The following is a 22,625-nucleotide window of genomic DNA, read 5'->3' as shown; positions in this document are numbered from 1 at the left end:
GATAGGAGGGTCGGATCGGGTTGGGGTTTGCCCGGGATGATGATGAGGCTGCTGCTGCTGCCAGCGAATCCAGCAAGGGTGAGGCCCCAAAGCACAGCACTGGCAGGCCCCCCTGACTATTTCGGGCCCTAGGCCTGTGCCTACAGGGCCTATCCTTTAATCTGGCCCTGCTTCCCCCCCCCCATATGCCCTGACCTCTCTCTTCCACTCCGTGGTATGGTATCTCCTTTCCCTCCGTCCCATGGTCTTTACATCTCTTTCCTCCTTTTCCTGATCTTCCTTCTCCCTCCTTCCCTCTCTCTCCCCAATTGGGTATAGCAGTATTTCTCTTCCCCCTCCCCCCACTGAGTACAGCAGTATCATCAGCATTTCTCTCCCCCCCCAATTGGGTACAGCAGAAGCAGCATTTCTCTTCCCTCTCCCCCCTAATTGGGTGCAGCAGCATTACTCCTCCCATTCCCCCCCCCCCCGTCTCACACACCCGGCAGATTCGCTACAGACAAAGGCAAGTTGCAAGTTTCCCTTGGTCGCTGACCTATCTCCCAAAGGGTAGCGACAGAGGGAAGTTTACAACTTGCTGCTCTTGCTTACTTCGGGCCTTTCTCGTTGCCGGGTCCTGCCTTCACGGAAACAGAAAGTAGGCAGGACCTGGCAGCGAGAAAGGCCCGAAGTAAGCAAGAGCAAGTAAGCTTCCCTCCGTGGCTGGCCTATCTCCCGCATGCTCCGGGGCTCTAATGGTCTGTGCCGGCTTCTCTTCTTTACCCCCCCCCCCTGACGTAACTTCCGGTTTCGGAGGGAAGCTGGGTTCGAGTCGCTTGCTGGGGGTTTTTTTTGTTTAAAGTCCGGCGGGTTTTTCGGCGGCTCTTCAGGCTGCGCATTAAGCAGTGGCGGCAGCAGGATTCGGCAGATGACAGCCGGGCGGGCATCTAAATTTGCTGGGCGTTGCTGTGCTGCACACGGGGCGGGGCGCACCGCCCCCCTCCCTTGGTAGCCGCGAGGCTACTCCTCCTTACCTACCCTGCCTGCAGTACAGAGCCGAACGGAAGTCTTCCCGACGTCAGCCCTCCCTCCCTCCGACGTCAGCGCTGACGTCGGGAAGACTTCTGTTTGGCTCTGTGCTGCAAGCAGAGCAGGTAGGGAGAAAATCTGCGCGACTTAGTACATCCAGCCCCGTTCCCGTGCAGCTCTCTATTGCGGACCTTCCCGCGTGCCAGCTGCAAGGCCTTCGCGTGCCACAGCTGGCACGCGTGCCATAGGTTCGCCATCGCTGCCCTAGGCCTTCACAGATAGACCACTCAACTCTCCTTATGCTGATACAAATAATATGAGGTTTACTAATCAAATAGTAATAGCTTACAGGAACAAATCACACAGCATACAGAGTGATGAGCATACATCAGACTGGCAAGGCTGATGGAGAACCTCCGATGAGTTCTGAAACCATGGTTCAGGGAGCTTTCTTTTATATGATTCTGACAGCTCTGGCCCACGTTGGTGCATGTTACATTTCACACTTTCATTGGTTAATTATATTCATTATCTCTTATTAAGCTATGGGTTGGTTAACATAAATTGAGTGATTCTGTGTCACGCCTTTTCCTATATGCTTCTCCCTCATTTCCCCGTAAATGTCCCGTTAATATACCAAGTTCCTCTTTTGAGCACCTGGGCTAACAGCTTTTCAGCTCTGTGGTTAGCCTTCTTGTATACTTATGTCCGTGGTTCTTCTTTCCTTTGGTGAAAGTTATCATGTTGCTTATGTTTTTCATCAGAATTATTTGTCTTTATAACTATACTTGTTGTTTCTAGGAAAAAGCAGAAGTGTCTTTCAGAGTTCATGGCTGCTCTCAGAGTTGACAATTTTCTAGTCAGAGAGTCCTTTTGCTTTACTGTACTGGCTGTGACGGGGGTCTTCACCTGAGCTTACAGGACTTTCCCCTCCCCCTTCTCAGTTGACCAGTTTATTTATTTAAAAATTTCTTACTTGCAACATCCTATAGTTCTGTGCCTCAAAGGCATCCATTTTCAGATTGATTTGCATGGCTATTTCATCTGCTTACATTGGCTATAGTAAGCAGCACAAATTTCTTTGAAAGCGCATTCCACCAGAAGCATGGTCTCTTCATGGGCAGAGTCCTGGGAAGTTCCACCCGAGGAGATTTGTAGGGCTGTTGCATGGTCCACCCATACTTTACCAAGTTTTACAGGGTGGATGTGGTAGCACAAATGGATGCTGCTTTTGGGTCCTCAGTGCTTTCAGCAGGCTTATCTGGGCTACCCTAGGCTCAGGGAATTGCTTTGGTATGTCCCACTAGTTAAGACATGAACACAAGCTCCACAAAAGCTATAATAGAGACACAGAAAGTGGAGTCATAAGAACATAAGAATTGCCGCTGCTGGGTCAGACCAGTGGTCCATCGTGCCCAGCAGTCCACTCACGCGGCACGATGGACCACTCAAAGACCAGTGCCCTAACTGAGACTGGCCTTACCTGCATACGTTCTGGTTCAGCAGGAACTTGTCTAACTTTGTCTTGAATCCCTGGAGGCTGTTTTCCCCTATAACAGCCTCCGGAAGATTGTTCCAGTTTTCTAGCATTCTCTGGGTGAAGAAGAACTTCCTTACATTTGTACAGAATCTATAAAAAAACACAAGGAGAAAGGAACTAAATTTATCATAAGGTGATCTACACATGGGTTAAGATTGGTACTTTGAAAGTGGAGAGAACTGAGCATTAAATACATCTCCCCTAAGAAGAGGAGGGAACATAGATGCAATGTGGAGATTGATGTAAGGGTATGAAAAATGCTCGGCCTTTAGGGAATTTTTATAATAGGCTATATATTTCTTAAGATACAGCATGATGCTGGCACTATTACCCAATATACACATTAATGCTGAAGCCCATTTTACAAACGATATTGAGATCAGAATTGAGTTGTTCAGGATGGTTTTGATAATATATTAGAAAAAAATCTATCAATGAAGAGCCTTTTCTATAATATAGGAGTGCACATGTATTTGCCAGCATGTGCAGTGGGAGCAGAGCCTTCATCCTAATTATAAGAATTGCCGCTGCTGGGTCAAGACCAGTGGTCCATTGTGCCCAGCAGTTCGCTCACGCGGCGGCCCTCTGGTCAAAGACCAGCGCCCTAACTGAGTCTAGCCCTACCTGCGTACATTCTGGTTCAGCAGGAACTTGTCTAACTTTGTCTTGAATCCCTGGAGGATATTTTACCCTACGACAGACTCCGGAAGAGCGTTCCAGTTTTCTACTACTCTCTGGGTGAAGAAGAACTTCCTTACGTTTGTATGGAGTCTATCCCCTTTCAACTTTAGAGAGTGCCCTCTCGTTCTCCCTACCTTGGAGAGGGTGAACAACCTGTCCTTATCTACTGAGTCTATTCCCTTCAGTACCTTGAATGTTTTGATCATGTCCCCTCTCAATCTCCTCTGTTTGAGGGAGAAGAGGCCCAGTTGCTGTAATCTTTCACTGTATGGCAACTCCCCCAGCCCCTTAACCATCTTAGTTGCTCTTCTCTGGACCCTTTCGAGTAGTACCGTATGGAACCTCCTGCAGCCTCGAAGGCAGCGGTGTCTCCATTACCACCGTCTGCAGGGCGTGTTGCAATCTTTGTCATTATGTGCCAGAACACTTTGGAGAGCTCAAATCCTGTTCCTGGCTCCTCTTTGATGATACCTTGCCATTATGCATGTGGAATAAATACATTGCTGGCCATTAAATACACATGTAGCAAGTAAATAACATTGCTTTCTTGAACTGAGATTTTACAGAAATGCATTGAAAATTACATTAGAAATCCTGGTGTAAATCATATAAATAAATATTGTTAACTTGCCTTTCTCTACAGCCCAGCTCCAATAGAACTACAGCAGCCTCGATTATGTCGCCTAACCAACAATGATGAGATAGACTTGAATATAACCTATGACTTTGATACTCCTGATCATGTATCAAGCAAATCAACCATCACACCTACAAAACGGATCCGTCTAGCAAAAACAGAGTAAGTTACGGTCTTCGGTATTCTCTCTGGGGTAATTTTTAGGGATGTGTATTCATTTGGAAAGTCATTGGAAATGTTAGTGTCACGCTCCATGCCATTTTGTGTCACCTTTTCTTAAAGGGGAAAAATAATCAAAATTTCAGGGTTTCTCATTAATAGTACACACATAGCCAGCAGCCCATTTTGCTTCCCCCCCAAACTGCAGTACCCTGAATGGCTGGTGGGATACTTAAGCCCCATCAGCCAAAGAGCTCCATAGCCTGAACTTCTCCTGGTGTGAGAAAGTCTGTGTTATGCTGTCCAGCTGCTGATGCCAGAACTCCTCATGCATGGTCAGTTTCTACACACAAACTTGAGCATGTGCAAGGAGTTTCAGTGGCAGGAAAGCACACCAACAACTTCCTCACACCAAGGGAGGTTTGGGCTATGGAACACTTTTGCTGATGGGGTATCCCCACCAGTCATTCAGAGTACTGCAGTGTTGGGGGGAGCCCAGGCCCTGGCCCCCAAAATGCCCCCTGACTACACCACTGGTGAACTTAATATCTCTTCCATAACAAACAAATACAAAAAAAGCCTTGAATAAAACAAAGATTCCCATAAATGACATGAGAAATGATGTTGAGGCTACATCTCCTAGTAATTTTATTGAGGGGTTTTCCTATATGAACATTATTACCTCATGGGGTACTTGAGTAAACTACTTTTACACAATTTGTGAGTTGGCATGTTTAGGGGCTCAGTTTGTGTGGAGTTTGGGTAGAATTAAGAAGTACTTACACAATGATAGGCAAGGATGCATCTTGTCACCTGTTCAACCTTTGCAGTGAAACCAACTTCAGAAAAACAAATTTGGAAGAAGTGTGTCTATTTCAGAGTTGGTTGCCGAATTATAAACAACCTGTGCTATGCAGATGATACAACACTCATCACCAGCAGCAAAGAAGACCTGAAGATTTTGAGCTAGAAGGCAATAGAATAGAAGTTGTAAAGGATTTCAATCTCCTGGGCTCTTTTGTAAACAAAGAAGCAACTAGAAGGGAGGAAATACTCTGCAGAATAGTACTTGGTCACTCTTTAATGAAGGCTTTCGACAAAGTATTCAAAGGCAAGGAGGTAACACTCCAAACGAAGATTAGACTTGTCCATGCACTCATTTTCTTAGTGGTCGGTTACGGATGTGAAAGCTGGACACTATGGAAACAAGACAGAAAGAAGATTGACTCATTTGAGCTTTGATCCTGGAGAAGGATTTTAGGCATGCCATGGACTGCCAAAAGAACTAACAAATCAATTCTGAAATAGATCAAACCAGCTATGTCACTCGAAGCCCAAATGATGAAGTTATGACTGTCTTATTTTGGTCACACCATCAGAAGAGAGTACTGGAAAAAGACATCATGTTTCGGAAGATCGAAGGAACCAGGCAAAGAGAGCAACCTGCAATCAGATGGCTGGACAAGTTGAAAACAACCATGGGGATGATGCTGAAGTGCTAGCACAAAACCAATTTCTTTTTAGATCCGCAATTTATCAAGTCGCTAGGATTTGAGCATGAGTCGATGGCACCTAACAACAACAAATTGAAAAACCTTTTTATAATTATATATTCCTTTTTAAACAAAGCGTGTTATTCATCTGAAACATTGTTTCAGCCAGCAGGGGATACTTATCCAACATGAATCATGTTTAGCTGTATCAAGGATCATTACCATTGACATGCCAACACAGCCAAATTACTCGTACTCAACCATCTGCTTCTTAACTCTTCCAAATGGATTCACATTTGAAAGAGTTAAGAAGCAGATGGTTGTCATGGAGCTGGAAGAAGACTGCTTGCAGCAAGAGTGGAGAGGAGTGAAGCCTCAATTCCCTTAAGTCAACCTCTTCCTCAGCCAATTGGAGGGCGCCTTCAACTTTACATCCATCTTTGGGAGCTCATCACCTCCGATTTTTGGGTGCTACAAATCATTCGAGAGGGCTACTTTAAACTAAACCTTAAGTTTATATACCGCATCCTCTCCATAAAGATAGAGCTCGGCATGGTTTACAGGAACTTTAAAATAAGGAAGGGAAAACAATAATAAGCAGTGATTAAAAAGAGGGTAGAGAGATTTACATTTTTGAGAATAACCAAGTTTTCAGATGCTTACAGAATAATTGGAAGGAGCCCAGATTCCGCAGCAGGGCAGGAAGGTTATTCTAAACCTCTGTGAATTTGAAGAAAAGAGATTTTCCCAGATAGATGACGCCTTTTAATGAGGGGAAAGATAGTTTACGTTTTTGGGTGGATCTGGCAGTGTCAGGTCTTGAAGAATTACAAGATAGTGGAATTAGGGGAGGAAGAGTGCCAAGTAGGATCTTGAATGCTAGGCAGGCACATTTAAAGTGAACCCTAGAAATTACTGGAAGCCAGTGAAGTTTGACAGAAGAGGGGAAACATTATCAAATTTACTTTTTGCGAAGATCAACCTAGCCACAGTGTTCTGGATCCGCTGAAGTCTTTGAAGACTTTTCTTGGTTAGGCTTAGATAGATGGTCTGGAAAGAATGATCGATTGTACAAGGACAGCAAAATGTTGTTTTTGGAAGCAGGATCTCACTTTTCTCAACATGTGAAGACTAAAGAAACTTTTTTTTTACCAGAGAGTTAAGATGGTCGTTAAAAGAAAGTGTAGAATCAATAATGATGCCCAAAACTTTGCTTGAGAATTCAATCTGCAGTGTGGGACCATAAGGTAATGGAATGAATGTGGGTAGCTGATCTTATTTTGGGCCAAGCCAGAGAAGTTTTGTTTTGGACTTGTTCAGCTTCATTTCTGCAGTGAGGGCCCAGGATTGGAGTTTTGTTATGCATGCTGTTATATTTTCAGTGAGGTTAATAAGGTTCGAGTCTATCTCAAGAAGGACAAGGATGTCATTGGCATATGTATATAATGTTTCAAAGGGAGATAGATGGAAGAGTTCAGAGAAGACATATAGATGTTGAAAAGAATAGGGGACAGAGGTGATCCTGTGGGACTCCACATAACGGTTTCCAAGGAGAAGACATGGTGCCATTCATGTTAACAGTGTAAGAGCGGGATTGTAAGAATTCTGAGAACCAGTCTAAGACTGTGGAGTCAATGCCTATCTTGGAAAGATGATAAATTAGAATATCATGGTGGACAACATCAAAGGTCGCAGATAGATCAAATTGTAATAGGACAGCAAACTTGTTACAAGATTGTAGTTGTGAACCTTTGAAATTAATGAGGCCAGTAGGGATTCGGTGCTGAAATTGGGTCTGAAGCCATATTGACAAGGTAAGAGAATGGAGAATCTCTCTAAAAGAATTTACATCACCACCCCTGCCTACATAGAATCCAAGCTAACCCTGTACGCCCACAATTGAACTTGATGCATAGAATTTCTGTAATGTTCCATGGTATACTGCAGGGAGCTTTGTTATACATTTTATTGTTCTTGCTTGCTTTTTCAGACATCCCGTTACAAACCCTGCTGAAGGCACCTTACAAAACAGTAAAATAAAGGTAATGAGAAAAGGCTTTGCTTATGTCTTGTCCCTTTATGTTAATTCCTGGCTTCCTTTTATTACTCAGCTCCTCTGGCATATTTTCAACCTCCTTTTAATCTGCCTTCTTTAGACTCCCCATTCATTTATAGTTTCCTCTCTTATATTACATTACATTAATATTTATGGATTGCTAAATATATCCAGGCAACTACAGAATGATTGCATTAATTCCACATGCCAGCAAAATATTGCTGAAAATACAATGAAGGCTACAATCATGCGTTGAGCAAAAACTACCCAAAGCTCAGATTGGTTTCAGAAAAGGTCGAGGAACAAGAGACATTATTGCCAATGTCAGATGGATATTGGAGACGAGCAAAGAATACCAAAATCCCTTATACTTTTGCTTCATCGACTACAGTAAGACTTTTGACTGAGTGGATCATGATAAACTATGGAGAACTCTAGCAAAAATGGGAATACCCAAACATATTACTTAGCTGATAAAGAGCCTCTACAAAAATCAAAAGCTGTAGTGATAACTGAATATGGTAACACCGATTGGTTGCCGAAAAAAAGTGGCATAGGGAAAGGATGCATCTTGTCACCTTACTTGTTCAACCTTTTGGTGAAGCCATTTTCAGAAATGCAAATTTGGAAGAAGAGAGCATCAGTTTCAAAGTTGGTGGCTGAAATATAAATAACCTTCACCATGCAAATGATACAATGCTCATCACCAGCAGCAAAGAAGACATGCTGCATCTACTGAGAAAAGTCAGTGCCGAAAGTCATAACATGGAATTAGTACTGAACATAAGACGAAGAACATGAGCACAGAAAATTATGAAGATTGAGCTTGATAGCAATAGAATAGAAATTGTAAAGGATTTCAATCTCCTGGGCTCTTTTGTAAGAAGCAAGGAGGAACTACTTCAATGAAGGCTTTCAACAAAGTATTCAAAGGCATGAAAATAATACTCAAAATGAAGATCAGACTTTTCAACAGCCTCATTTTCTCAGTGCCAATTACGGATGTGAAAGCTGGACACCATGGAAACAATAAAGAAGTCTATATTGTAATATGAACATTGAATATCATACAAATTCAAAACGTTTATTACATAAATATAACATACCACAAACAAATGCACAATCATCTAACATACAAACCCGCTAAAATGCCCACTTTACAAATATAGAAAACCAACCTGGAAGTTAGTCCTAAATTAGAATCTTGATAATCAGAAAAGTCCAGATGGTTTAATTGTCAAATTGCAGGTGACAAAGTCATCAAAGGTAAAAGTTCTTGGTACTATAATGCAGTCATAATCCGTCTTCTGTTGAACCAGTCTTGCTCTACATCAGACTGTGTTTCACGAAGGTCATCAGGAGACAAGACTCTTAAGTTAGGTTGTATGGGGTTATTGATCTAAAATCAATTGTAATATCTTATCATAACTTTATCCACTTCAAGTATAACCTAATACATAGATTATTAACTTAACATATACCTTAAAAGAATTGCACACGGCTTCCAGCAAGTAAGGAAATCCTCTTCCCAGCCTGCCTGTCCATCAGATGGCAAAGTTAAATAGGTGGATTCAAAAGCACCCACCATTCTGAAAGCGAAGTTGAGTGAATGATCTCAAGCGTCAAACATATGCAAATTTAAGTCTGACCTCAATAGGAAAAGAACCAATCAGAGCTCACCCTCTTGTGTTAACTAAACCCCATTCAATTTCCCTATTCAGCCCATTTGGTTTAACAGCATTCAAATTAATCTCTGCTCTTTGTTAAATAAAACTTCAGAAATATTCCCCCCTCTAGAGAGACGTACATTTAGAAGTACCACAAATCTTAGGTCAACTTCGCTTTCATAATGGTGGGAATCTCTCCTGAGAGAATTGGTCGAAAGGAAAATGGTGACAGTTCAAAAAAGCGTGGGATGAACAAAGAGGTTCTCTAATCAGAAAATAATAGTATATATTGAAGAACTAAGGCCAGTACAGGGCAGACTTGCATGGTCTGTGTCCCGTAAATGGTCATTCAGTTGAGAATGGGCTGGGGAGGGATTCGACGGCTGGGATGATTTAGATGGGCTGAAGTGAGCTTTGATGGAGATTCCAGTAGATGGAACCTAAGCACAGTACCGGGCAGAGATATTTCTGGCCCAGAAATATCTAAATTAAATCATTAATGCATGGAGATTGTATGGTTGAGAAGACTGGATGGACATTCGGGTCTTTTATCTGCTGTCATTTTACTATGCTACTATGGTTTTTTTTTTACTATGTTAGGCATTAGCTCTGGGTATTAAAGCTGTGGTTGTGGCCTCTTTTTTTTTTTTGGCACGCCCCAGAGTTTTTGGCAGAGTGCCGATACAGATGAGGGATGTCCCCAGCTTGTTATACCGGGGATTGCCTATGTGGCTAATGCCCTATATGATATTATTAGAGTTCTAAGCAAGGTCTCTGTTTATGCCATCTCTGTCCATAGAATGCTAAGGATCAGACAGTAAGTGAGAAACTCGGCTTCAAGTGCCATGTTAATTAGACTCCCGTTTAAGGGTCAAATGCTCTTTGGGAAGGGCATTGGACAATCTTAAGACCAATGTGACTTATCAGCGACCGAAGTCCCTTCCAGATAATAGACCTCAGATTTAGCGAGGTGCTGCACAGAGTAATTTATGTGGCTCAAGGCATTACCGCCAATACGCCAGAGCATCCTCTACTCGGAGAACAATTCAGGGCTCATGCCAGCAATATAAAAACTTGAGATGCCCTCAGGTCTCTGGAATGTGATCTGCACACTTCAGAAATTTTTGATGCCAGGTCATTAGGCAAGCTTCTGCTGATAGAAGACAGGCTAAAAGGCTAATGAAGGGAGTGGACGCACTTCAGTTTGGACCGCTGGGTGCTGGACATAATCTAAAAATGATACCAAATCGAATTCTGGTACCCTCTAGCGATTTGTTGGCTGAATGACTGGAAAAAAGTAGGCGGGGTCCAAGTGACAGTAAACAGGCTTTTAGCCATAGAGCCTGTGCAGCCTGCAAAATTGGGCTTGGGCAGATACTCCATATACTTTGTTGTGCCCCCCAAAAAAGGCTCGCAAGATTGGAGACCGATTCTGGATCTAGAATCAGTCATTGCGGCATTGAAAGGGGTGCGGTTCTGCGTGGAGGCCTGATATCATTTTGGCCTCCATGCAGACCTGCACCACTTTGAATGCTGCAATGACTGACTCTAGATCCAAAATGCACATCAGTCATTTCATCATTCGCAGCAGGGGAATTCTTGGCATCCTTGGATTTGATGGAGGGATATCTCCATATTTTGATTTTTCCGGAACACAGAAGATTCCTGAGATTTTACATGCTAGGAAGACATGTCCAGTTTTCTGCTCTACCATTTGGCCTTTATGTTTCCATCTCGGGTTAAGTAAAGCATGATTAACTTGTTTAAATGTTTTCTTGCAGAACAGAAATTTTATTGTTGGGGAAGTTCTTCTTATCCCTTCCTTTGTTTGGTTTTATAATGTTCCAGTGGTGATCGATTTGCTTTGGTATGAACTGGAGAAGGAGGTAGAGATGAAAAATGTAATTTTTCTTCTACTGCAATCAACTCATGAGTTTGAGATATTCACTTATGGTCAGGACTTGTATGCTCTTTTTCCAGAAAGATTATTGAGGTAAGTACCTAATCTTTCACAAATCAGCCCCCAGATGTAGTCTTCCATCGTGTTCTCATTATATTTTCCTTGGTAACGGTGTTCAAAGTCCAGTATAGCTTGGTGGATGCACTTCCCTTGCTTCTATGAGTATGCTCCCATGTTCTTGAATGTCTCAAGATAAGCATCAAGGACATGGACTTTGAGAGACATCCTACAGCCCATTTTAATGTAATTCTTCACCAGATTCTCAACTAACTCCACATAGTTTTCAGCCTTATGATTGGCCAGGAAGCCCCAAACCACTGCAACAAAGCTGTTCCAAGCTGCTTTCTCCATCCTAGTTAGCTTATTGGGAAATTCCTTCACTCTACGATCTTCATCTGTGATTCGACGAAGACACCAGCTTTGACCTTTGCCTCAGAAAGATTAGGGAAGATGTCTTGAAGGTACTTTGAAGCCTGCCAATTTCTTTTCTAGAGCTAAATTGTTTTATTAGGCCCAATTTGATGTGTAGTGGTGGCATCAGCACCTTCTGGGGGTCCACCAGTGGTTCCCATATGATGATGTCTTCCCTACAGAGAACTGTCTGCTGTGACCAGTTCTGCCTTTGGTAGTGCACCTTTGTCCCTGCTGCTCCAAAGGCAGAAATAGCAGGGAAGCTTGATAAAACCACCTTGGAAACTCAATTTTTCCTGCTGGATGCCAGACACTGTGGTTTGGTGTTTTCTCCACAGTGTGCTGAGTTATTTGATTACTGTATTGCCTCCTTCTACTGGATTGGTACTTCTTCCATTGTACATCATTGGTCCTAACTGATAAGCATCTGACTCTTTTTTTTTTTTTTTTAATTCTTTATTCATTTTCAGAAATTACAACAAGTGTACAATAATCATTCAGAAATATATTAATTAATCACTTGACAATCTTGTTTGTAATCTTCCAAATATATAAATATAAAAGAATCCCACCCATTTATTAATAATTAACAGTTATCAATTATTATCATTCATATTCCCACCCCCCTTTATCTTATCCAATACTGAGGTGTTTAAGATATCTGATCATTAGAATAAATAATCAATGGCCCCCAAATATTTTAAAACTTATTATAATTACCTTGTTGCATAGCAAGCACCCTTTCCATTTTATAAATATGGCATACTGAATTCCACCAGAAAGTATAATTTAATTTAGTATAATCTTTCCAGCTGACTCTTGAGAAAGGCACAAGTGGCTGAAACACTGACTGTGTCGAGTTCAGATTAATACCAGACCTAATAAAGATTGTGTGTTGTACTTGGTTATCAATATCTCTTTCTCGTGGCTCTTGTGTTGGACCTATTAGGAATGCCACCATTTTTAAGTCTCTGATGACCTCCCAGTTGTACTCTTTAATACTGCAAGGTATCTAATAAGGTCATGTCATGATGCTGTAGTAATCCTCTCTGAGGTGCACTGAATGAGCTGGTGAAAGAGACGGATACTTGTTCCTGTTATGGAGCAGTAATGCTTTGATGCTCCTGGATGAAGAGACCGCCACTCTTTCAGGCTACAGACAATTCCAGTTACCTCAAACAGACTAGTCATATTGTGGCAGAAGCAGAGCCCATCTTGATGGGGGAAGAAGGTGGAAAAAGCTTGGTAATGCGTCCTCTGACCTGTAACTTTCACACTTTCATCCAACAAGTTCCACCGCTTGATCTTAGACCTCAAAAGCTCGGCATTGGACTTGATGAGACCAAGATCTCTGATAAGTTGTTGAGGTCTTTTTGGTTTAGATGGTATGGGTTTCTTTCATCAGCTGCCCCACTGATATTATAAACTGGATCAACCATAGGCACCAGAACAAGAAGGGCCACAGGGACCATGGCTGCCTCAAATTTGTTAGTTGGAGGTCAGAAGAGTCAGTTATGGCTCTCCCGACTCCCCCACCTACCTCCTCACTGGCCACCGTAATTTTAAATCTTCTGGTAGCGGCAACAAGGTGAGCCTGCTGCCATTGGCCTTCCCCAGGACCCTTCATTCTGCAGGGTCTCACCTACATGGGATCAGGAAGTTGCAGTAGGAAGACTTCTTGGGTAGGCCAACAGTAGGAGGCTCAACTTGTTGTTGCTGCTGCTAACTGCCTCAAGATTTAAAATTACAGCAACCAGGGAGAAGGTAGATGGGGGAGTCAGGAGCTGGAGAAAGGTCATGCCACAGGATCCCACTAGGGGTGGGGAAGGGGCTGGGAAGGCAGGGAAGGACAGATGCTGCACAGGCTAGGAGGGAGTTGAGAAGGTCAGATGCTGCGTGGCTGAGGGGTCGGAAGGGAGGGAAAGAGATGCATGAGTAGGGTGATGGGAAGGGCAGGAAAAAGATGCTGCTGGTGGGGGATGGAAGAGAAAGGAGAATTGTTGGACATAGGTGCATGGAGTGGGAGGGAAAGAGAGATGGTATACATGGGGAAAGGAATAAAGAGGGTGAATTGTTGGGCATGATAGAAAATTAAGCCAATGCCAGCCAAATCCAATGTAAGGCAGTCTGTGCCCTGAAAATTGCAAGGACAGCTCAAGATCAGCTAAACATATGTTTATAATACGTATACTAGGAGCTTAGCTCATTGGGCAAACTGGATGGATTATGCAGGTCTTTATCGTCATCTACTATTTTAAGAGTAATGCTTCCCCCATCCTTTCTTTTATACTTTGCACAGAACTGGACAGCGAACCAGAATGATGAAGATGATATTCTCCTGCCTGCATTCATCAAGAATTCACTATTGAAATCCAAATCCTTTGGGAGCATCTTGGACCCACACAGAAACAAAGGAGCTGTAAGTACACATTTAACAAATGTCTTTTTACAGGTAGCAGACAGTATTAAAGAACTATAGTTTATTTAAAATTTGATTATCTGCTAGTTTTGTACTTGTTAAAGCTATTGATAAAATTTGAAGTTATTTTTTATTTAAAAAAAAAAAAAGGCACATCTGGGGATTTGTTACTTTTTATTAAACAATACAATCCTAACAAGTCATTTGATTCTTCCGTCTCATCAAGTTCACTGGTTAAAGCAGCAGGCCGAGAACAAGGGAAAGCCAGATTCAAATATCCCTAATACATCTTGTGATCTTGGGCAAATCACTTTACCGTTTCTTGACTGTGATACAAACTTAGATTTTATGTCTATTGGGGATAAGTACCGTATTTTCGCGGATATAACGCGCGCGTTATACGTGATTTTACGTACCGCGCATACCCCTCGCGCGTTATATGCCTGAGCGCGGTATACAAAAGTTTTTAAACATAGTTCCCACCCCGCCCGACGCCCGATTCACCCCCCCAGCAGGACCGCTCGCACCCCCACCCCGAACGACCGCTCGCACGCGCTCCCACCCGCACCCGCATCCACGATCGGAGCAAGAGGGAGCCCAAGCCCTCTTGCCCGGCCGCCTCCCCGACGTCCGATACATCCCCCCCCCCGGCAGGACCACTCGCACCCTCACCCCGAAGGACCGCCGACTCCCCAACAATATCGGGCCAGGAGGGAGCCCAAACCCTCCTGGCCACGGCGACCCCCTAACCCCACCCCGCACTACATTACGGGCAGGAGGGATCCCAGGCCCTCCTGCCCTCGACGCAAACCCCCCTCCCTCCAACGACCGCCCCCCCCCCCCAAGAACCTCCGCCCGTCCCCCAGCCGACCCGCGACCCCCCTGGCCGACCCCCATGACACCCCCACCCGCCTTCCCCGTACCTTTGTGTAGTTGGGCCAGAAGGGAGCCCAAACCCTCCTGGCCACGGCGACACCCTAACCCCACCCCGCACTACATTACGGGCAGGAGGGATCCCAGGCCCTCCTGCCCTCGACGCAAACCCCCCTCCCCCCCAGCCGACCCGCGACCCCCCTGGCCGACCCCCACGACCCCCCCACCCCCCTTCCCCGTACCTTTGGAAGTTGGCCGGACAGACGGGAGCCAAACCCGCCTGTCCGGCAGGCAGCCAACGAAGGAATGAGGCCGGATTGGCCCATCCGTCCTAAAGCTCCGCCTACTGGTGGGGCCTAAGGCGCGTGGGCCAATCAGAATAGGCCCTGGAGCCTTAGGTCCCACCTGGGGGCGCGGCCTGAGGCACATGGGCCAAACCCGACCATGTGTCTCAGGCCGCGCCCCCAGGTGGGACCTAAGGCTCCAGGGCCTATTCTGATTGGCCCACGCGCCTTAGGCCCCACCAGTAGGCGGAGCTTTAGGACGGATGGGCCAATCCGGCCTCATTCCTTCGTTGGCTGCCTGCCGGACAGGCGGGTTTGGCTCCCGTCTGTCCGGCCAACTTCCAAAGGTACGGGGAAGGGGGGTGGGGGGGTCGTGGGGGTCGGCCAGGGGGGTCGCGGGTCGGCTGGGGGGGAGGGGGGTTTGCGTCGAGGGCAGGAGGGCCTGGGATCCCTCCTGCCCGTAATGTAGTGCGGGGTGGGGTTAGGGGGTTGCTGTGGCCAGGAGGGTTTGGGCTCCCTTCTGGCCCAACTACACAAAGGTACGGGGAAGGCGGGTGGGGGGTGTCGTGGGGGTCGGCCAGGGGGGTCGCAGGTCGGCTGGGGGACGGGCGGAGGTTCTTGGGGGGGGGCGGTCGTTGGGGGGAGGGGGTTTGCGTCGAGGGCAGGAGGGCCTGGGATCCCTCCTGCCCGTAATGTAGTGCGGGGTGGGGTTAGGGGGTCGCCGTGGCCAGGAGGGTTTGGGCTCCCTCCTGGCCCGATATTGTTGGGGAGTCGGCGGTCCTTCGGGGTGAGGGTGCGAGTGGTCCTGCCGGGGGGGGGGGATGTATCGGACGTCGGGGGGGGCATCAGGCTTTCAGGATGGGGACAGACCTTCAAGGGGGGACAGGACTTCAAGGGAGGACAGTGCACGGAAGTCAGGGGGGGTGAACGGAGAGTCGGGACAGCGCACGGAAAGTCAGGGCGGGCGAAAGGAGAGTCGGGCAGCATGCGCGTTATATGCCTGAGCGCGGTATAGAAAAGTTTTTGTACATATCATCGTGATTTCTGCGCGCTATACCCCTGTGCGCGTTTTACAATGGTGCGCGTTATATCCGCGAAAATACGGTAAATAACTACTTTCCTTAGTATTGTGGCTCTGCTATCCTGAACTATTGGGTTATTATCCCTACTTACTAGCAAATGAATGTAAAGAACATGATCTTTCTCTGTAACATCACCAGTACAAAGGCACTTTGCACCATAGAAAGCTCTAGTATTTTCTCAACCTCCAGCAGATGGTAGATTGTTCAGGCCAGTGCTCCTGGTCCCCTGGTCTAGCGCCTAGCCCTGCAAACTTGGTTGAATCTAATAGCTGGCTCCCAGGTTCCTGGATATACAGGCCAGACCTAATCAAATGAAGAGCATGTCACCACAGCCCCAGATCATTGCCCACAGACATTAACTTGTTGTTCTTGTACAATCATCCTACTTTATTCCAGGACAAGTGGGTTATTTCCCTCCACCCACCAGGGTCTGTAGGAAGTCTTAAAACTTCAGAGGCTTTTCCCCCCCTCCCTTACATACCTCCACTCTGAGCATGCTCACCAGTCAGTCTGAAAGCAGCCAAGGACATCTGTAGAAGATAAGAACAAGAGAAAGGGGTATGGGGATACTCTTGAGAAGTCCAAAACTCCACCTCACAATATTAGAGAAAGAGATGTATGGCTGAATCTAGCAATCTAGAACAGCAACTTCCAGTATATTGTACATTTAGGATTCAGGTAAACAGTCTTCTTCAAACCATATCAGAAGTAAGACAAACCAAATATATGGAATAATTCAATCATTTATTTTCTTCCATATAGCAGAGATATTAGCATGTCCCCGACGGGACCTGTTTCGCCCAGATAGAGCTTTTTCAAGGATTCACAGTGGGTGCTCTTTCTTCAGCATCCTCACTTTATGACTGCTAGACCTGCCGGGAAACGGGCGAAACGGGTCCCGTCGGGGACATGCTAATTTCTCTGCTGTATGGAAGAAAATAAATGATTATAGCAGTCATAAAGTGAACCCTTGAAAAAGCCCTATCTGGGCGAAGCGGGTCCCGTCGGGGACATGCTAATATCTCTGCTGTATGGAAGAAAATAAATGATTGAATTATTCCATATATTTGGTTTGTCTTACTTCTGATATGGTTTGAAGAAGACTGTTTACCTGAATCCTAAATGTACAATATACTGGAAGTTGCTGTTCTAGATTGCTAGATTCAGCCATACATCTCTTTCTCTAATATTGTGAGGTGGAGTTTTGGACTTGTCAAGGTTGATTTACCTCACTATCATCTTCTTATACCTTTTGAGCAATCATTAGTATGGGGATACTCTCCGACAAGTAAGTATATTCTGCTCACAATTATAAATGCAAAACAGCAACAAGGGAACATAATCAACTCAGGATAACAAACATCAGTAACCTGAATGACAATAACAGTGCTAGAAGTAGAAACAAAATGCACTGATAGAAGAGGGCGCCCTAACTGGTGACCCCCAAACTGAGTGCTAACCCATTCTGATGGCACTCTAAGAAAAACTGGAAACACAGCTTACCAGTATTTATAAAGACATAGTCGGTGAATCAACAAGTATAGAGCAGGTTCCTGGAATAAAGTAGATTTACAAGAAAGAAGATTAGCAGAGGTAAGAACCTAATCTTTCATTTTTGTACAATCCCACTTTTTTCCAGGACCAGTGGGACATAACAGCAATCCCGAAAATTCAGGGTGGGACTGATGAGCCCGCTACCAACACAGAGGCACCAAAAGCAGCATCCTGCTTGGTGGCCACATCGATCCTGTAAAAATTGGTGAATGTATGCAAGGAGGACCAGGTAGCGGCCCTGCAAATCTCATCCAGAGAAACAGCCGATGACTCTGCCCAAGAGGAAGAAACCCCTCTGGTTGAAGGAGCCTGTACCTCCAAGATGGCCTCTTTCTGACTGCCATATAAGCTGTGGAAATGGCCCTGCAAGATGGAGCTCCCGCATGTGGTGGACCCCTTGCTTCGGAGGATCCGCTCAACTTCTCGCTCTTTTCCTATGCATCAGGATATTCGGGATATTGTGCTCATACAGTGGCAGGTGCCGGAGGCCCCTTTTCGATTTACATTCTATGGCCCATCTGTATCCCATGCCGGAGGGGGATTGGGACACCTTAAAGTCGCCGGTGGTGGACGCAGTAGTCTCGGCCATCGCGAAGTGGCATACTATACCTGTTGAGGGCGGCTCTGTTTTGAGGGACTGTGAGGAGTGTATGTTGGAGTCCCTCCTTAAACAGAGTTTTGATGTTTCTGCTCTGGTGGTCCAGGTGGCGATGTGTGGCGGTCTGGTTGCTCGGGCTTGTTTTCGGTGGGCCGAACGTGTCCTTGACTGTGAGTCTGGTAACTGGGACTTAGTAGAGCAGGAGGTAGCCAAGATTGAGATGGGTGCTTCTTATCTCTCAGATGTCATGTATGACCTGTTGTAGGCTTCAGCCAAGTCTATGGTACCTTGTGGCTTCGGATATGGTCGGCAGACACGGCATCCAAGGCTAAGCTGACGAAATTCCCCTTTAGAGGGTCTTGCTTGTTTGGATAGGATTTGGACAAGTTGGTTAAGGCCTCAACTGATTCTAAAGTGCCTCGTTTGCCTGAAGACAGAGCTGTGCTGCTGACATGGGATGGCGCTGCTCGAGGGCACTTGCGGGATATCCACCGGCTCCGCCCTGGTTTGGGCTCCCTCCTGGCCTGATCGTACTCGGTGGGGGGGGGGGGGTTGCCAGGGCCAGAAGAGCTTGGGCTCTCTCCTGGCCCGATGTTAATCAGCGGGGCAAGAGGGCTTGTCGGGGGGGTTGCAATTCGACAGGGCAGGAGAGCTTGGGCACCCTCCTGCCTGGATCGTTGTGGGGGGGGGATTCTGTAAATGGTGTTGTTGTTGACAGACACCGGTTACAGAATACAGCTTTTAGGCGAAGGACTGGCTCCTCCTTCGCCTAACAGCCCTTGTATTGGACGTTTGGGGCTTAGGCGTTTTGTTGGTTCATTATGGACAAAAAGTGTAGATGTTGTGGAGGTGTAATTGTAGACGTAGTGTGATCTGGGTGTTTAGGCAGAGGAAGGCCATTATCAAAACAAAACTCCTTTTGGACGTTTGTTTTGATTATGGGCATTTTCCCTGCTTCTATGTTGAACGTTTAAGGACTGAGGCCAAAAGGGGACTTAGACACTTTTTTTGATTAGTAACCCCATAAGATTTTAGATTCTTCCGAAACTTCATGTAATTGACCTAACATCTAATGGGATTTCACCAACGAGCGGCAAGATAAGGAACTGATGAAGAAAACATTCTCTTGCATTTAATACTCTTCACTGAAGGATAATATAATAACAAAGATCTACATTGATGTCTATTACTGGAGGGTGAAAATTCTAATAGTTTCACTAGATATCCTAGGTTAAAGATATAATAAGCCCTAAAAAACAAACATAATTTAAATATGATTTTGGCCTTTCTAGGTAACCAGTGTAACTTGATCAAGAACAGTGAAACTCTCAGATTTTGTTGCATTAAAGTTGTGTTCATTCAGTCTCTTGTTGTCATAGCTGATCTAAGTGTCGCAGACCCCTGCCTCTCATTCATCCCATTTTATCTCTGACGCACGATGTCATTCTCACCCTGGAGGAATTCCACCTTAACAATTCACTTGCTCTGCCAACATTTTCCCAAAACTTCATACTTTGGACTGAAAGAGAGCCTTTACCTTCTATCTCGAGCAGACTAAAGCCCGTAGGCAGACTACCCAGCTTTTGTTTCCTTTGATCCTAATAGTATTGGAACACCCATTGATAAACGTACTTTATCCAATTGACTAGCAGACTGCATCTCCTTCGTTTATGCCCAGGGTACAAATTCTCTAGAGCAGGGATGTCAGAGTCCCTCCTCGAGGGCTGCAATCCAGTTGACTTTGACATCCCTGCTTTAGAGAGTCATTTCACAGAGCCATGACTGCATTGGTAGCCCATCTGAGATCAGCTTCCATAAAGCTGCAATATGGTCATCTGTCCACGCATTCATATCTCACTGCTGTCTTGAGCAAGATTCCTGATGTGACAGCCAATTTGGTCAGTCATCCTTTTAGCATTTATTTGGGGTCTAGAATCCACCTCATTTTTTTCTGTTCCAGACAAAAAAAAAAAAAAAAAGCAAGCGAGAGAAAATCATTTCAGACAAAACAGTTATTAAAACCTTGCCTGTTGCCTATTTGTTGTTGTTGTTTTTTTGGAGGGGGCGGTCTGGTAGCTAGGGATTTCCACATATGAATGTCCTGCTTGTCTTTGGAGAAGGCAAGATTACTCATCTATAGCAGGTATTCTCTGAGGACAGCAAGAAACATATTCTCACATACCTGTCCACCTTGCCTAGAAGTTGTATTCTACATGCTATTGCATTAGACTTTCTTGGTTCTACAAATACGAAAGTGCGCATATGTGCAGCAGACACTGCCAGAAGCTTCTTGAAAAAAAAATAGAACACTGAGGAATGCTTCTTGCAGTCTTCAGAGATCACCTGCTACAGGTGAATTACTTCACTTTATTGCTAGGGTACAAGCTCTACCAAAGAGACAGGATACATCGGAAAGGAGGAGGAATAGCACTATACATTAAGGACACCATTCACTCGACCAGTGTGGACACAGCAGCGATCAATGACCAACTGGAATCACTATGGGTTAAATGGAACCGAGATAAAGATGGGACTGTGCTACCGTCCACCGGGGCAAACTGAAGCAAGTGATACAGAAATGGAAGCCGAGTTGAGGCGTGAATGCAAGAACACTAACACCATAGTTATGGGAGATTTCAACTATCCCGGGATAGACTGGAGTCTTGGAATTTCAAAATGTACAAAGGAAACGGAGTTCCTGGAGGCTGTGCGGGACTGCTTCATGGAACAACTTGTCAAGGAACCAATGAGAGGGCCAGCGATTCTGAATCTAATCCTCAACGGGCTGAAGAGACCTGCAATGGAAGTGTAAGTAGTGGGACCATTAGGTAACAGTGACCACAACGTGATCCAGTTCAAAATGGAAGTAGAATTACCAAAGAGAAAGAAAACCAATGCAACATCATTTAACTTCAAGAAAGGGAACTATGATGCCATGAGACAAATGGTGAGGAAAAAACTCAAAAACAGCTCCAAGAAAGCGCAGATTGTGGAGCAAACCTGGTCCTTATTCAAAGACATGGTAAACGAGGCGCAAAACCTATATATACCCAGATTTAGAAAAGGATGCACAAAGAATCAAACGAAAGACCCGGCATGGATGACCAATGAAGTAAAGATAGTGATAGGAGACAAGAAAAGATCATTTTGGAAGTGGAAAAAGGACAAAACAGAAGAAAATTGGATAGAGCACAGGAAGCATGCAAAAAGAATGTCACCGAGTGGTCAGAAAAGCAAAGAAAGAATATGAAGAGAGACTAGCCAAGGAAGCACAAAATTTTAAACCATTCTTCCGATATGTGAAAGGAAAGCAGCCGGTGAGGGAGGAGGTGAGACCTCTGGATGAGGGAGACAGGAAGAGAGTGGTGAAGGAGGAAAAAGAGGTGGCTGACAGACTAAACATGTTCTTCTCGTCGGTCTTTACAAGAGAAGACACATCCAACGTGCCAGAACCGGAAAATATCTTCAAGGGGGATCAAGAAGGAAAATTATCATGCATGAAGTTAAGCCTCGAAGACGTACTCAAGCAGATAGATAGATTAAAAACTGACAAATCTCCGGGCCCAGACGGGATCCATCCGAGAATACTGAAAGAGCTCAGTGACGCAACAGCAGAGTTACTACAGCAGATTTGTAACCTATCCTTGAAAACAGGGGCAATCCCAGAGGACTGGAGGATAGCAAATGTTACACTTATCTTCAAAAAAGGATCAAGAGGTGACCCAGGGAACTACAGACCGGTGAGCCTAACCTCAGTTCCAGGGAAGATGGCCAAATCATTAATCAAGAAAAGCATAAATGAGCATTTAGAAAAAAATAATCCGATGAGAACAAGCCAGCATGGTTTCTGTAAAGGAAGATCATGCCAAACGAACCTACTTCATTTCTTTGAGGGAATAAGTGAACAATTGGACAAGGGTGACCCCATAGACATCGTTTATCTGGATTTCCAAAAAGCCTTCGACAAGGTACCTCATGAGTGCCTACTAAGAAAACTGTGGAACCAAGGGGTGGTAGGGGACGTGCACAGATGGATCAAGAATTGGCTGGCGGACAGGAAACAGAGGGTAGGAGTAAAGAGACACTACTCTGACTGGAAAAGGGTCACAAGTGGTGTCCCACGGGGTCAGTGTTGGGACTGCTGCTGTTCAATATATTCATAAATGACCTGGAAACAGGGACGAAGTGCGAAGTTATAAAATT

General features: G+C 45.1%; 1 protein-coding gene across 1 annotated transcript in view; it reads left to right on the top strand.

Annotated features, from left to right (window-relative positions):
- Positions 1-22,625, top strand: part of TRAIP (TRAF interacting protein) — a 150,876-nt gene that overhangs the window by 118,946 nt on the left and 9,305 nt on the right. The window contains exons 11-13 of the mRNA XM_033926438.1: positions 3,873-4,028; positions 7,509-7,560; positions 13,912-14,031. Coding sequence (XP_033782329.1) covers positions 3,873-4,028; positions 7,509-7,560; positions 13,912-14,031 — 328 coding nt within the window. The remainder of the gene's footprint in view (positions 1-3,872; positions 4,029-7,508; positions 7,561-13,911; positions 14,032-22,625) is intronic.

The sequence above is a fragment of the Geotrypetes seraphini genome, chromosome 17 (assembly GCF_902459505.1).
Source record: "Geotrypetes seraphini chromosome 17, aGeoSer1.1, whole genome shotgun sequence".
Taxonomy (NCBI): domain Eukaryota; kingdom Metazoa; phylum Chordata; class Amphibia; order Gymnophiona; family Dermophiidae; genus Geotrypetes; species Geotrypetes seraphini.
Note: the sequence above shows the minus strand (reverse complement) of the source record. Positions and strands in the feature narration are given on the sequence as shown.